The 16,158-nt window shown below is 37.2% G+C and overlaps 1 protein-coding gene across 1 annotated transcript in view; it reads left to right on the plus strand.

The window, feature by feature from the left end:
- Nucleotides 1–16,158, plus strand: part of RB1 (RB transcriptional corepressor 1) — a 70,773-nt gene that overhangs the window by 53,688 nt on the left and 927 nt on the right. The window contains exons 18-27 of the mRNA XM_027674372.1: nucleotides 8,260–8,378; nucleotides 8,756–8,901; nucleotides 9,576–9,721; nucleotides 10,285–10,389; nucleotides 11,423–11,536; nucleotides 11,621–11,787; nucleotides 12,678–12,708; nucleotides 13,034–13,176; nucleotides 13,474–13,523; nucleotides 14,514–16,091. Of these exons, the coding sequence (XP_027530173.1) occupies nucleotides 8,260–8,378; nucleotides 8,756–8,901; nucleotides 9,576–9,721; nucleotides 10,285–10,389; nucleotides 11,423–11,536; nucleotides 11,621–11,787; nucleotides 12,678–12,708; nucleotides 13,034–13,176; nucleotides 13,474–13,523; nucleotides 14,514–14,587 (1,095 nt within the window). The 3' untranslated portion in view covers nucleotides 14,588–16,091. The remainder of the gene's footprint in view (nucleotides 1–8,259; nucleotides 8,379–8,755; nucleotides 8,902–9,575; nucleotides 9,722–10,284; nucleotides 10,390–11,422; nucleotides 11,537–11,620; nucleotides 11,788–12,677; nucleotides 12,709–13,033; nucleotides 13,177–13,473; nucleotides 13,524–14,513; nucleotides 16,092–16,158) is intronic.

The following is a 16,158-nucleotide window of genomic DNA, read 5'->3' on the forward strand; positions in this document are numbered from 1 at the left end:
ATGTGGTGAAGTTTCAAGATCAGCTTGTGTTTTTACACACAGTTTGGAATTTGAGAGCTAAAGGGAAACATTTTGGGGGGTTTCTATAAGCCTGTGGCTTCCAAGCCATCCCAAACTTCCTGCATTTGCTTAAACCATAGGAAATAAACAGTAACAATTTAATGTGGTCGTATGTAACTTCAGTAAAACAGAGTTCAGGTATTTCAATTAAATCATGCACAACGACAGTTCATGTAGTGATCAAGTTTTAAAATGAGCATGAGACTTTTTAAAACACTGATCAGCGAGTTTGTATTTTGAAATTTCTAAAAGAGATACCACAATTAGATTGGTGATACTAGCAGAAAGAGTTTGAAATTCTTTTGTTGGAAAACATGCTGACAAAATGTAGAGTTTCTGTGGGAATATGTTTCAATGAAATTTCTTCCAAAAAGGCCAACTGAAGTAAAAGAAAAATCTCTAGAACCTAAGTAAGTTTTCCCTAAATTTCAGGAAGAAAAACTAGAGTCAAAAGACTTGAATTTTCTCAAAATAGGATAGAGCGTAACGATCTTCCCAGAAAAACTGAACTTGGGGTTTGCTTTGTTTACAAGTGACTTGGGAGTTTCTCATAATAAAAATGCAAAGCTTTAATAGAAAAGTACATTGTTACTGAAGTATTTCACATTTCTCATTCGTGTTTTCCAGCAGTGTATTTGTAATTTAATGAGATCAGGAGAAACATAGGTTTTGATCATTTAGTACTTGAATGGACCTTGTCAGCTAAGTCTGTTTTACTGCTTTGTTGATAGGTGCTCTTCATATATTCCCTAATGTCACTGAGTTATTACTTCAGGGACAGTCTCATCCGTTCTTTTTTTACATGTTGCAGTTTTAAATTATATGCCAATGGAAGTACAACCAAAAGATAAATGGTCAAGGAGCAAGTGTTGCACAGAGGAAGGAGAGAGCAGAGGTCATGCAAATTTCTTGATTTCCATACACATGTCCACTTCCTACACACAGGAGTATCTGAGCACCAAAAAAAAAAGGGCAGCAAAAGAGTTCTCAAAACTTTGACATTTTTTTAGGATATGTTACTTTTGAAATGTGCCCAAAATGTTGTGACTCTGATTTTTGTTACAACTTCAGTTTTTTTCCTTCTTCTTTGTCATGTGTAATTTTCTTCACATTGAAGTGGTTGATAAATCCATCACATAAAATGGTTTTCATGCTTGTGTTGCCATGCTTTGGTATAAAACATGGCATATTGGTTTTGCAACTCCAATTTCTTTGTGCTATTTTTCTATTTTAGATTGTATGAAGCATGTTGCAAGATATTTATGGTTATTTTTGCTTTTAAATAATCATAGAATAGTCTGCTCTTAATCATTTCAGGACGTATACCATCCCCTAGCTAATATTACTTTTTCTAGGGAGTTGGTCTTTCTGTGCGTGTAGCTTATTCCAATCCTCTGCAGATTATCTGTTGTATACTTTTCTGTTCAATTCCTAGTTCGTTGACTCCTTGATTATGTTGGTAAAAGATGCTGTCCTGCTCTTTCAAAAACTGCTGTCTACAAAGTTTCCTAGCACACTTAACACATTTAGGTTAGTAAAAGAATTGTTTGGGGCGCTTTGTACCTAAATTTGTCCAGTTAATGAGAAACTGGAAAGAACACAAGACTTGAAACTGAATTACTGGCTTTAAACAAAAGTCTCAGAGACACCTCATTATCATGTTTCCACTTGTACTTGTAAAAATATTTCCCAGAACCTGTCTTAATTGTTCTGGGAACTGGGTCTGTGTAAGTCGGTTAGAAATGAAACTGATGTAAAACGTGATGTGGTATTGTAACAGCTTGTTTGATTGTTACAATAATAATTACCTAAATAAATTATTGAGATAGGCATTTTGTGACCCAAAAGTTCCTCTGAAGAAAATAAGTGCTTGAGTGCTGTTTTGCTCCTGAGTGTAATAATTTTTCATATATAAAAATAACTATAGAAATGGTCTAATACTTTGTGATGTCAGTTAACATAATGGTCCCTTAAAGCATCTCTATTTCCTGTGCCAATAATATTTACACTCTGTAGTGTTTTCACAGTTTAAAGTTGTTGCTGTAGTTCTCAACCTCAAGATCTTTGGCAGAATGTGTTGTTACTGACTGATATATTGTCATTTCCGACAGTCAAATGGTTCAGATCAGGTGCATTTTAGTTTAGTGTACACAATTTCTATCCAGAGAGTGGGGGGAAACTGGTATCCATTCAGTTGTCTTTGAGACCTTTGGCTTTTGCCTAAAAATCTTGAAAAGTAAGATTTGACCAAGAATGAGTCATATTGAAGCCTAGTTGCCCTGGAGGGATAGGTAATACAGTTGCTAATTACTTCAGATACAGATTATTTCTGCAGCTGCACTGCCAGTGCAGACCACAGATTCATCTGGAAGATGCTCACAGCAATTGCTTTGGGGAGAAAATGTGTGGTAGATAAGCCTAAAATTATATTTTCTTGGATAATATTCAGCAAAAAAATACATGGCAAGGGTTATTGTATTCTGTTTTGATTTGTGTACCTGCATGTGCAGTTGTGTGAGCTGAGCAGAAAAACCTGTTGAAGGAAGTGGTGCAAGACCTGACTGCAGCCTGCTCAGGGTCATCCTGAATAGCTAAAAAAACCCAGTTCTATAAATTTGTAGTTCTGCTTGTAGACTGTCTTTCAAAACACCTTTCAAACCAATTTTTAAAAAGTTAATCTCACAGGCTTGGCAAGCAGGAGCATTCCTGATGACCAGGGTTCATTTCTCCCTTCAACTGGTAATTGGTTGCAGAGCTATAAAGCAATAACTCTGTCAGAAATTTCCCTGTTTGCTGAGTGTTATCATTGGTCTGTGAAATATTTTGAACATAACCAATAGTATCAGTCACTATGTTAACAGAGAAGGTCTATCATCTTTATATTTGAAATTTAAAAACTGTTTTCACAGACATCCTTCTCCTTTGCTAGGAAGGATATTTTAATGATGCTCTTTTATTGCTCTTGTGCAATGAGGTGGTCCCATGGACCTTTGTTAAGAGACCCTGTAAAACATAAAGAATTGGTTAATCAGTCTTCATTTGGTAAAGACTAATTTTGGGAGTGGAGTGGTTGAAAACTACTATGGTATTTATTTTCTGAAATAAGGTCTTATTTCCAATAAGATTTGCCAGGACTCTCCAGAGACTTTTGAGGAAGAGTAGGTTATCGCAAAACTCTGAGGAGAGTGGATTTGCAGCATCATTTAAAGCAACAAAACTTTAAGATTCATATCCAGACTGTGGTGGCCTGGCTTTCCTTCTCTGACTGGAGAGATTTAACTTCTTTATCATGAGATAAAAGAAGATCCTCACAAAGCTTGATGACCCTATTACTTCATCTTAAATGCTGGATATGAGTAAGATCACAATAGGACTTGTATTAAACATGCATATGCTGTAAGGAGTTAAAAGCAGATCTGTCTGTATTCTTATATGAATTAAACCATTAACACTGCAGTTTTTAATGTTTTTCTTTATAAATTTTGTAAGTAGAAGCCCCAATAGGAACATAATTTATGTAACACAACTTACACATGTGAAATTAGAACACGATCCTTAATATTACTGTTTTTTTCATGATCAGTACTGTTTCAGTTTAGACTGTGAGGTGTACTTTGCTTTGGCAGGCCTAAATAATCTCTGAATTCTGATAACTAATTATTATGTGAAACTTCTGAAAAGGCAACTTTCAAAAGTTGCAAGCGAAAGTCAACTTTCTGGGCATGCAATTCTCTTGTGAGGAAGAGGGTTGGAAATAGCTTGTGCTGATCCAGTCCTTGCACTTCCATTCCAAAGCTGTCAGTTCTAAACTGGCTTTGTTTTGCCCTGTAAATCACAACCTTTTTTTAGCACATTATGAAGAAGAAAATTGTTTAACATTATGTATTGTATTGACTGATTCAATAATTTGAAAACCAAAATAAATTCCCCCAAAAATAAATAAAAAAACACCCAAGGGACCTTGGCATTGAGATATATGCATAGTTAAGTGCTAAACACTGCATTAAAATTTATTGTGAACAGATAACTAGAACCTGGAAATGTATTAGGAAATTATTATAAAGAATAAAAATATAAAGCTTATAGAAAACAAAGACAAAAGCAGTTTTTAAAATCCTGTGAGCTGCTAATAGCACTACTTAAAGCCGCTCAGGGTCTTTCTCTCTGGTCAGTGGAGTACACCCGAACCCCAGAGTAGCTCTTCCCCATATTTAAGGATGTAGGTCTTTTGTTTAATCTTTTCATGTTGGGATAGAGCCAATACAAAGATTTGGAAGCTGGGAACCACCTGTGTGTCCTGTAGTTTCACTGTAGCCAAATAAAGATTAGCCAACAAGAAATTGTGCCTGTTTTGTCCATGAAAGGAGCTTTCAGATGGGGAAAAGTCACTGCAGATGCCTGTGATGGAGGTGTTGCTGCAGGGAAGCATCCTACAAAGCTTCACTTAACAAAGCCCCACTTAATTCACAGATATAGTATTGGGGATTTAGTTAGCCCTGGGTAGTGTAAGAGGGGACTGAGTCAAATTTCAGTCTTATTCTTCATTCTGATGCCAGTGGCCTTTTGACCCTGAGACATTTTTAGCCTTCATTGCTTTCTCCTTTTTTTACACTAATAAAATGGGGTTTCTCTAGCCAACACAGGGAAGTGTCAAATGAAAAGCAGCATTTTGCTTAATTAGTGAAATTTATTCTGTGGCTGCATCTAGTAACATTAATCACTTACTGAGCATTAAATTAAAGTAAAAACTGCAAATCTGCTTTCATGTAAAAGGAATGCATTGGAGGGGACCTATTCACCTCAAGTGCTGCTTAAAAGCTATAAAAAGCATTATAAAATTTGTACAAGATAGCATGAATAACATCACTTTAGAAACAAGTTCCCAATAAACATTCCTGTTCGATTAAGCTGGACCTGGGGGTTAAAGTTCTTTGTGACTATTACTTAGAGGACTGGTAATTGCCTGGTTAATGATGTTATACTTTGCTCATTTGAGTGTTGAATATCAAATAGTGGAACTAAAGCTGAAGTTTGCCCTGGTGAGCTTGAAAACTCCCTGCAAGCTGCGCAACATGCTTTGAATTCACTAAACAGAATTATTTTCCATGAGTAAATATAAAGAAAGGAGACAAGGCTGTAATTAAACCCATCAGTTTCTCAGGCTGGGGGGTAGTTGCATTTGAGAAAACTTGTCTCTATGTAATTCTAGATTATGGCACACACTTTTTTTGTGAGGCACCAGTCTTGTCAGTGTAGCTCCTATTCCTCCAACTACGTGACCATGCATTTGGAAAGGTACCATCGAGAGTGGTAGGGCTCCCTGGGGAAAGGACACAGAGGGCTGCATCTAAAGTCTGAGAGGAAGGTGGAAATGAAACAGAAATTTCACCAGGTCTGAAAACTAAATGTCCTCTTCCTGCTTATGCAGCCAAAGGGCTAACAAAGGCTGTGCAGTCAGTGTAGGTGACACAGCTGTGGTTTGCCCAAGGGCATGTGTTGAATCGGGCTGTCTCACATCCTGCCATTACTGATGCTGGCAGCTCTGTGCTGCTGGGACCGGCTGGGCTGCAACATCCTGTTTATCTTGCCATGTTTTTAACTACAGTATCAATTAGTATTTGTGGGAGCCAAAAAATATTGGACTCACTGCATCTTGCTATTAGGTCTCTATAAGTAGATGTTTCTACACAAAGAATATCCCTTTGCTGACTGTGGCTCATCTAACTGATGGAAAGCAGCAGTAGGTTTTGTATATTCCTGTCAGATAAATTTCACTTGCCAATCAGTTTATGGAACAGGTGGTTGTCAGTAAATGCAGGACATCTTGTACTTTGTTCTCTGCTCTTTTCTGCTTTGCTCCCAGTGTTGCTACCTTGTCTGTTCTTACTGATTGTTCTGGCTCTGCTTGTGATTCTCTGCGGGGTGGTCCTAAATCTGGGTTTGCTTTCTCTGTTAACTTTCTGCTGGCTTAGTGCATCAACTCCACTTACATGGAGGTCAACTGATAGTCAAGGCTGGCAGATAGAAGAGGAGGAGTGGAAATTATGAAAAAATAAGCAGATCTCTTCCATTGGTAGCAAGCTGCTGTGCCTCCTCACTTTAATGAAATCACACTTGGAATAGTGAAAATTATAGGAGGGGTGAGAGAGGACCTGGAACTGCTGGTCTCAAGTGCTAACTCAAAAGTAGTAATTTTTCCTTCTGTTCCTAGACCTCTCATTCCCTTTTATCAACCCTTTTTCCTCCTACTGATGTTTCATTAAAAACAATACTTTCTCAGTCATAAATAGCTAAAATATGAAATTAATGAAGCAGGGTTCACTCTTAGTCAAGATATCTCATCAATAAATTAGTGATTGCTCTGGGAAAGAAACTTGGAGCATAGTGAATGGTGGGAATAATAAAAAGGAAGAGACCAGAAGAATGAGAAATGGAGAAGGTAATGTGTCTGTGCTTGCAGCAAGTGCAATGCTGAGAGAAACAAGTGAGAAGTGTGTGCACTACTAAATGCAGGGGAAAATTATGCAAACCAGCCCAAGAGCTGAACTGGTGGAGAAACAATGGAGAAATAACTATGTGGTTATGAATCAGTAACTGATGTTTTTTATGTTATGGATGAAACAGCTCCAGTATTGCCAAAATCATAATTTAAAAATTGCACAGTGGGAAAAATCGTCACTCTCATCTTGTTGCTCTAAATTTTTATTTGATGCACTTCAGAAGAAAAGTGGTTTTTTTTTTAGAAATAAGTCTAAATGAGGAATGTCTTAATGCTAGTTTTATTTCTCATAAATTTAGTCTCGTTTTACTAGGCCATTTCTTACTGCCTTAGCCAGGTGATGCTGCATACTTTACATGTGTGCTGTGCTCTTGTTTGTAGCTACAGATTTATCATCTGTGCCATCACATTTTAGTATTAATAATGTGCATTTGTAGGTTCAAACAGACCATAGACCATCTGATGATGCGTTGTGTACAAAGCAATGAGCTGACTGATTTTACTGCTGTCTTTTGGGGAGATCATTTCAGGAAAATGCTGAATGTTTGTTTTTGCCCACTTCATCCTGAGTTGGGACTATGGACACTGCTTCCCCTGCAAGATGGCAGATATTTGCTAATCAAATGTTCCTCTGTTGCTTCAGGAGTTCTGATACTGCACTTTTGAGAGGCAACGTTGTGCTCAAGGATGAGTCATCTTTTTAAAGAAAACAAAAAAATCTAGAAGCCAGCAACCCTGTGTTTTCAAAATTAATTATAAATACGGTCCCAAAATATTTTCCCATGCAGTCTTGTTGTCTCAGCATAATTCTACTCTGTGCATGACACACAAGCAGCCTGAGATTTTGTTTCTGCAAGACTGCTTTTTATTACTAACGTCAGCAGAAATGCTGATGCTGCTTCACCCAGAACCTTCTCCATTCCACTTATTTACATTCTCTCTGCATCACTTTCTACTTCAAGCTCTTAGTTTCCAATGTATTCCAACTGCCTTGCCTAAAGTATTGATAACTAACCTCAAATCAAAATGATTTTTGTTTTTGGCCATGAGGGCAGAGACTTAATGAATCCAGAATCACTTAAACTCTTGCCAGAGGTGGCTCTGGAACATGATAGAGCAGAGACTAAAGTCTCCAGTGCAGTTAAATGAATTATGACCATGGTTTGTATATTATCATATGCAAAATATTGGGTAGATGTTGTAGCAGAAATAGACTGACAGCAGGTACAGCAGTAACTTTCAGTCACCAATGGGTTGAGGTTCCCTTTGCTTGTTTTTTGTTTGTTTGTTTTTGTTGATTGCTGGGGTTTTGTTTGTTGGTTTTGGGTTTTTTTGCATTGGGGGTATTTTTGTTATTTTTTGAAATGCAACATTTTATGTATTTTTTTGTATTGTTTGCTCTTCTTTTTGGGAATGGCTATTTAATAGGAAGTAGTAAGGGATTCTAGAATACAACTGTGTCTCAAATCTGCAGTTAGCCTATATCTAATGGATTGCTGATAAAACAAGAAAAAATGTGCTTGGTGTATTTAATAGTTAAAATTTATCTGGCAAAATATGAGTGTTCTGAAGTACTTCAAAGCTTCAATCTTCTGTTGAGGATCATATTTTGGTGGATTTTTTTGGAGAAGAGGGAACAAAATCCATTTAAAGTGGTTGTCTAGTCTTAGTACAATGTAGTATTCCTGTAATTTTTCTAGGGGTCGCCTCTGTTTGATCTTATCAAGCAGTCAAAAGAACGAGAAGGCCAAACTGATCAGCCTGAGACCACTTCTACTCCCAATACACCTTTGCAACATAATCACACTGCTGCAGATCTGTAAGTGACATGCATTCCTGAGGTCTAGGAAAATGTGAAGTTAATATCACCCTTAAAATTTAAATTCACCTCTATTCTGTTTTCCTGCTTGTTAGGCTTGGTACTTAGGTTTTGTTAAACTGTTGTATTTGCAGATGTTAATTACTCGTATAATTTAAATCAAATGCTGAAGTCTGTTTTTCTAAGACCCATCAAACCTGTAACTGCAAACTGTTATCTCATTTGCCTAGAATAAATAAGTCCCTGTATCAGGTATTACGGATAACAGGTTGCAATAGCAATTAATTTCTTAAGGAAGAGTTCCTGCAAGTATTATTCATATAAAATTGTTCTTTTATCCTGTGATGTTAAGTGCTTAATATATGTTGAATCTCCAGCTATCTTTCTCCTGTGAGATCTCCTAAGAAGAAAGCGTCTGGACCTCCTCCAAGTGCTAATTCCACTCCAGATGCTCAATCTGGTGCGACCCCGCAAACACAGAAACCACAAAAATCTACCTCCCTCTCTCTGTTCTACAAAAAAGGTTTGTTGCTTCTGTATGTGCTGACATTTGCGAAGTTATCTCATGTTATTTATCCATTTTGGTGCTCAAGATTTCTTAAAAGATTATTGTAGAATCTGGAGTGAACAGTGTGCAGACCCTCTGGAGGAAAATGGTGCCAGCAGGTTAATGGGTGTGCTCTGCACACTGGAAGTTTGAACTGAAAACTTACCTACTGACTGTAAGAATGTCCGTATGGGCTCAGATGGAGGGTTCTTCTTTTGCCAGCAGTGACCATAAATAGGTATCCCGGGAAGCTGAAGAACTGGGCAAGCATGGACAGTGCTTCCCCTGAATGCTTTCCCAAGCTTTGACTTTGTCCAGCTCGGGTTTTTTTCTGAACCTTTTGCACTGTGTCGGACTAGTAATTCTCAGCAGATTCATGTTTCAAATGCTTGTTCAGGCTCTTTTTGAATTGACATAGACATGCATGTGCAGCATTGTTTGGTGTGGCCTTCCATATGTCCGCTGTCTCTTGTATGAAGAATCTTTTCCATTTATTTTAAAGCTGGCTTTTACTACCTTCATTTGATGTCTTGTACTTTTTGTAGTTGGAGACAGCAAATGTTCAATTGCTGTCCATCCTCCATTGCATTCTTATTTTGTATGCCCCTATTATTACAATTCCAGTTTATTTTTCCTCTCTGTTTCTGAAGTGTATCTTCTGGCCTATCGTCGGCTGCATACCCTGTTCCTTCAGCTTCTCTCCGAACATCCTGACCTGGAACCCTTGATCTGGACACTCTTCCAGCACACACTGCAAAATGAGTATGAGCTAATGAGAGACAGGCACTTGGACCAGGTAACATGAACAAAAAAGTTTCGAAAAGCTTAAAAAGACTCTCCTGAACAAAATGTTTCTTGGACATTCTTTAGCCATTAGAAATTGTACACTGAGTTTTTATTTTTCTGTTGATCACTGAGAGGAGAACTTAATTTAGACTGAAGTCTCTCATCTCAGTTTTTTAAGCACTGGCAGTTACTCACTATGGCATTGTCAAATACCATTTTCATCTATTTTCAAAATAATGAAGACACACCACAATTTCTAATAATTTGCATAAGAAAATAATGATTTTCTTTGGGAAGACAACATGGGTGGCTGATAAATGTTTTGTTATTCTACTCTAAAATTGCAACGTGTGAAATGAGTTTTAGAAGATACTATCAGCTCCAGTTAGTTGATTGTCATACAGAAATAGAGGTAACAGTAGTTGACTTACGTTCTGGGAGTTCTTATGAAGTTGAATTGCAGGCTAGTTTACAGAACACTAACAGTAACAGAAAGCTTATTTCTTAACTTGAAATGACGAAGCTGATTTCATTTTCTGCATTTTCAGTTGTCTTGTCTTGTTTCTTTAATAGATCATGATGTGTTCCATGTATGGCATATGCAAAGTAAAGAATATAGATCTTCGATTTAAAATAATAGTTTCGGCATACAAGGAGCTTTGCAACACAAATCAAGAGGTATGGAAGTTCTTAAACGTTACTCCTCCATAAAAATGTTATAAACTAATTCTTGCTCTCTGAAATCAAAATAAAACAAACTACACTTGAACATACAAAAGGAACTTCTGCTTCACTGCATCTCCATTTTGTGGAGGAGAAAACGGACTCTAATACTAAATATATTTTTTAAAGATTTTTTAAAGATTTATTGCATAAATTAAACTTAATTCCATTTTTTTAAAGATACTAAATAATGGTTTATGATTTTATTTGGAGACTAGATGAAAGATTTATGTGTAGAGCTAATAGGATTTTCAAAAATAACACAAGTTCCTTTAGGAGTTATCTAACTTCCCATGGAACATTAAGGGAAGAGAAGCAGATAACTTTCTACAGAAGCTTTCAATAGAAATACGGTTTGATTTGAAATAGAGATGTATGGTTATATATCAAACAGCTGAGTATGAATTAAAGTTGCAGGCTTAATTCTAACATTAAGAAGTTTCTTTCTTCATAGGAGCTTTCATGTACTGAAATTTTTGCACAACACAATAATTAAATCAATAGAAAAATCCTCACCAGTTAAAGGAACTGTAGGCATCCTTTGAGTAGCAGAGTTTCTCATAGTGTATTTGTGGATCTTGGCTAAACTCCAGACTTTGTCTCCAAGCCTATAGAACTATTTTATCCACATCAGGTCAGTAATGAGTTTTTTTAGCCTTCCAAGGCATGCACAGTAGTCTAGACATTTTGACACGTGTGTGCGTGAAAGTAAAAGGAGCTTAAATTTGGAAAATGTTAGAACTGTGTTCGCACTAAGGGACTGTGCCAGCTAATGAAGTAGATGTACTGGTGTTCATACATGTTTGGGAAAAAAACCTAACAGTTTAGAACAGTTCTAAATAGTAGGTACAATGGCTTGCACACAGTCCACATGCCATCCTAGCTACTATCTAACACAGACTTTATGAATAGTTTTATAAGTTTGTCAAATGTAAAATTTTCATTCCTTTTTTTTATAACTTGTGTATGATTTTCTCACCCTATGTAGACTTTTAAACGTGTTCTTATCCGGGAAGAACAATATGACTCCATTATAGTCTTTTACAACTTAGTGTTTATGCAGAAGCTGAAAACAAACATTTTGCAGTATGCTTCCAACAGGGTAAGCCATTAGCTCTGTTCATTATTCAATAGACTAGAAATATATGGACAATAAAACCTTACGATTATTTTATTATTCTTATAGCCTCCTACTCTGTCACCCATCCCACACATTCCTCGCAGCCCTTACCAGTTTTCCAACTCTCCTCGGCGTGTCCCTGCTGGCAATAACATCTACATCTCACCTTTGAAGAGCCCATACAAATTCTCTGATGGATTTCAGTCACCCACAAAGATGACTCCAAGGTCAAGGTAGGTTGTTGACAAGCATTTCTTTGACTAAATTAAAGGTACTTGGGGGATTTTAGTGGAAGCAAATTAGAAAACTGCAGTCTGTTTTCTCAGTAGTCTGTGGCTGTTATATCTTTTCTGGTTAAAAGCTTGTGTCCTCTATTTGAAACCTTTATTCATTTTTGAGGGCTTTTCTGTTGTGCTCAAGGAGGTTTTTGTTGATTGTTTTTTCCCTTTTTTTTTTACGCCCCCAGAGAGGAATTTCCTGACCTAGTTGCTTAAATGTTGTTGGCTTTGACTCTGGATCACACTCCTGAAAAACAGATGAGCTTTGTAAGCTTGTTCAAAGGGAGAATACTTTTTTGGAACAAAGTGTTTATTTAGTTGGCTGAACAGAACATTTCAAAGTGTTGGTCAGTAGTTCTTAGTGGATGAGGATGACAGCAAATGTGCCAGTTTTCCAATGGCTTTTCAAACTAGGATCAAGTGAATCCCAGTGCATCTGGCCCACTGTGTACCAAAGTTTAAATGTTACTTTGTATTTCAGGTTGAAGTCCTGCATGGTTTTGATTAGCAAACACTTAAAGGTAAAGATGAAAGGATGATTGTCTGGGTACCCAGCACACAAGGGTCTTCCTGGTGATAAGGGACAGACTATGGGGTTCTCTGGTTCTTTTAAGCCACAATTTCGTTTCTGTCTGTGTAATACAGTTGATTTGGTGATTCAGCATTCACTGGCCCAGAGAAAAATATCTCACTGCAGTAAAGCACAGTATGAGTTTGCACTGTTAATGCACAGAGTGAGGAAGGGACCATGTTAATGCCTCGTGCTAAGCTCTGCAAATTAGTTGATGCTTCTGTCATTGTTAAATGTAACTTAATCTTAAACACTTCTCTTCTTCATTTGGCAGAATTTTGGTGTCAATTGGAGAATCATTTGGGGTGAGTTTTAACATGTTTAATGTCTGGTCTTAAATGTATGTAACTTTTGGAGGAATGAGACAACCTGCTCACATCTCTGGAACTGGCCAGTGAGTGTGTCTAATTAAATGTAGTAATTACGAGAAAGTTCTTTTAACTCCTTCTAAATATCCAGATGCACTTTTAAAATGTGTTGCAGTTTATTTTAAGTTGCTGTGGCAGAAGCCAGAGTTCTTAAAACTCCACAGAGCTTTAGAACTCCTAATTTTTTTAGTGGATAATCAGGAAAGTTGGAATCGTTTCAGGATTCATTGGCAATTCTTTCTCTGTTTTCTTGTCGCTTCAGACTTCTGAAAAGTTTCAAAAAATAAACCAGATGTTGTGCAACAGTGACGGCCAGCTGAAGCGCAGTGCAGAAGTAAGTGCTGCTCCGAAGCCACTGAAGAGGCTGCGCTTTGATATAGAGGGGCAAGACGAAGCAGATGGAAGGTGAGATTGTCCTTGGCTTTTCAGTAATCTTACATATATTTAGTTCTTGGGGCCTTCCGTCCTAACTTCTTCGCAACATCCTGACTTGTGTTAATTTGTGAACTTCAGTAACTGTATTAAATGAGATGGTAGCATCATGCTTCTCAATTAGATGCTTTGATGTCAGAAGTGAAGGATTTATTCAGCGCTTGTAAGAGAAGGCAATAACACTGAAATGAACTAACCTTAATTTGAAGTTTAGGTTACAAGGATAAAGAGGTATTTTTATTGACTTAATCATATGGTTTCTGTCTTCAGCAAACACCTACCCCAGGAGTCCAAGTTCCAACAAAAGCTTGCAGAAATGAGTGAGTATTATTTTCCTCATAAACTGCACAGCAGTGAGTGCCTTGGATAGAACAGTTTGGGCCCACTCAGATGAAAATGTTGCTCAACACTGATGTAATTTGGGTAACTTGCTTGGGTTTTTTAAAAATGCAGATTACAAAATGGAAATTTACGTACACAGGAAAATCATTCATGTAGTTTTGTTTGTTGCTTTGCTGTCTTTTATACTAAAATGTCTGAATGCTTTTTCTTCTACTGTGGATCAGCATTTCTTTCAGTTTTATGGGATCAGTTTTCTGTTTTTTCAAATGAAACTCAGATCTAGCTCAGGGAAAGCAAATCAACCCCATCCCCACATGAGTTGTATTTTCTGCTCCCAAGAAGGAGCACACTTGGTCTGGCCAGGCATTCTCACTGTCTAGTGGAATCTGAGCTCTGTAGCTGAGCAGATTTGCCCATTAAAAACTCTTACCTTGCTCGTCAAGATAGGTATGAGTGTGGATCTGGGCACCTCTCCTTTATTTTAAGGTAGGGGAAATGTTTCAGTGTTTACTTGTGTCAGAGGTTAAGAAGGAAGAGTTCTATCTCATGTCCGGTGGTGTTAGTGTGTGTCACTGAGGGGAAAAGGCATTTCCTGGCCAGCTGGCTTTGGGATGTGGGCACTGCTCAGCCCACAGCATCTGCCTGGCAACAAAGCAAGATTCCCTGTGCGATACAGACCATCTGCCCACCTCGAGGATGCAAACGGACACAGTGAGGGTACAGAAACAATGAGAGCTTGAGTAAACAGGTGGAAGAAATTTTCTAAGATGTGTAAGATTTAGCAAGAATTGCTGAAGCAATGCAGAATTAGGTATTTATTTTACAATGAGGGATTTGGTTTATTTAGAATTCAGAATAGTGTACTTCTATTCCATGTGTCATTACAAATTTTTACAATAATCAGTCCAAAGTAATTATGAAGAAAATGATTTCATTTCATTCTTTTTGGTTTTGGGTTTTTTTTGTAGCATCTACTCGAACAAGAATGCAAAAGCAGAAGCTGAATGATGGAAATGATACCTTAGCCAGTGAAGAAAAGTGAGATTATTCTCAGGACCAGGGGCTGCACTGCCAGCCCTCTTAGATTGTTTTTGTTTTACAGCCTTCATTAATAGAGTTGCATTTTTAGTTGCTTTTTATTCCAAACTGCTAGTTTGAAAGCATTTGTATTTTTTAAATTGTTAAATGTCTTTCATGATACCTTTATCTTATTATGTAGCATATATACAATATAAGCCACTGAATTTAATTTATATATATTTTTGAGGGTTTTAAAAACAGAGTTGCAAGGTTTCTGAATTTCCTGTTGTAGCGTTACTGATATAAGCCAATTCAGTCTCCTTGGATTGAATTCTTTCTGCCTAAAGATGAAACGTTAGCTAGTATGATATGAAATGCACTAATTTTGTTTCTTAGATTTGAATTTTAGATTTTCATTACTTGCGAATTTTTAAAATGAGGGGCCAGATACTGCAAAGATTTCTGTCTCTGTACGTAACTAGCGCATCAAGTTCCCGTTAATTTAAACTGGACAGCAGTCATAGGCCTTGCGGAGCGTGGGCCTCGCCTCAGAAGTACAGCCTAAATTCAAAGTGAAATCATTACGCAGCCGTACTACTGAAACCAGTACTTGGCATTTTGCAGTTTTCCATTGTTATTTCAGAGGGCAGTTAGACTGTCCATCAGTTTGAAGTTCACAAAATATGATTCTCACAGAGATTCATCCCAGAATCCTACAGAGAATCTTCCCAGAAGCTGAAGCCTCTTCCCATATGCAGAGTAATTGATGTGCACTTTCTTACCTTGGAAAATCTCAAAAGAAAAAACAAACAAACAAACAAACAAACCTAAACCTCACCTGGTACACATAAGAATTCAAAATTCTAATAATGTAGAATTTTCTTGATTTTTCTCAAATTTTTACCTAACTGTAGCCAAGCAAAACAGCTTGAGAAGCAGCTGAAGGCTGAATGACTCCATTTGGGTTCCAGGTGGGAGTAGCCTGAACTCTAAAAGCACAGGACATCTCCTGTTGGCCTTACTGCAGCCTGCACAGAAGCTGAATGTGGTGAACTCGTGTTGGGAAAATCAATCTGCCTTATTTTACTGAAAAGGCAGTTAATTGGGCAATTTGTGAATGGTTGCAACTAGCAAAAAAAAAAAACAACTCAACTGTTTGTCATCTTTTGTATTTGTAAGTTTCTGATTCAGATACTGGAATTTTTCTTTCAATGACCAAGCTTTGTAAAATACACATAACAAAAGCACATTTTTTACTTCCAGTAGATTAAAATATAAGCAAATGTTTTGCTTTAAAATGACCAATTTTTATGGAATTTAGCTTTTGCAGCTACTTAAATTAAGAACAGTTACAGTAGAAAAGCATGGTGTTCATGACGCAAACGTTCTAAACCAACATCTTCTCCAAGTAGCTTATTTACAGGTTGTTTAGCTGACCTTAGAGTACTTACAGTAGCATTTTTTTTTAAAGATCCATTCGAAGCTAATCCTAGAGCTACTAAAAATTCTACGAGCAGCACACTGATGTTGATATGGTTTGAAGCTGGCTCCCTGCCAAGTCTCCAAACCTTACCACCAGAAGTCCCCCCCCCC

This window comes from Neopelma chrysocephalum, unplaced genomic scaffold (assembly GCF_003984885.1).
Source record: "Neopelma chrysocephalum unplaced genomic scaffold, ASM398488v2 Primary Assembly neopelma1_25, whole genome shotgun sequence".
NCBI lineage: Eukaryota > Metazoa > Chordata > Aves > Passeriformes > Pipridae > Neopelma > Neopelma chrysocephalum.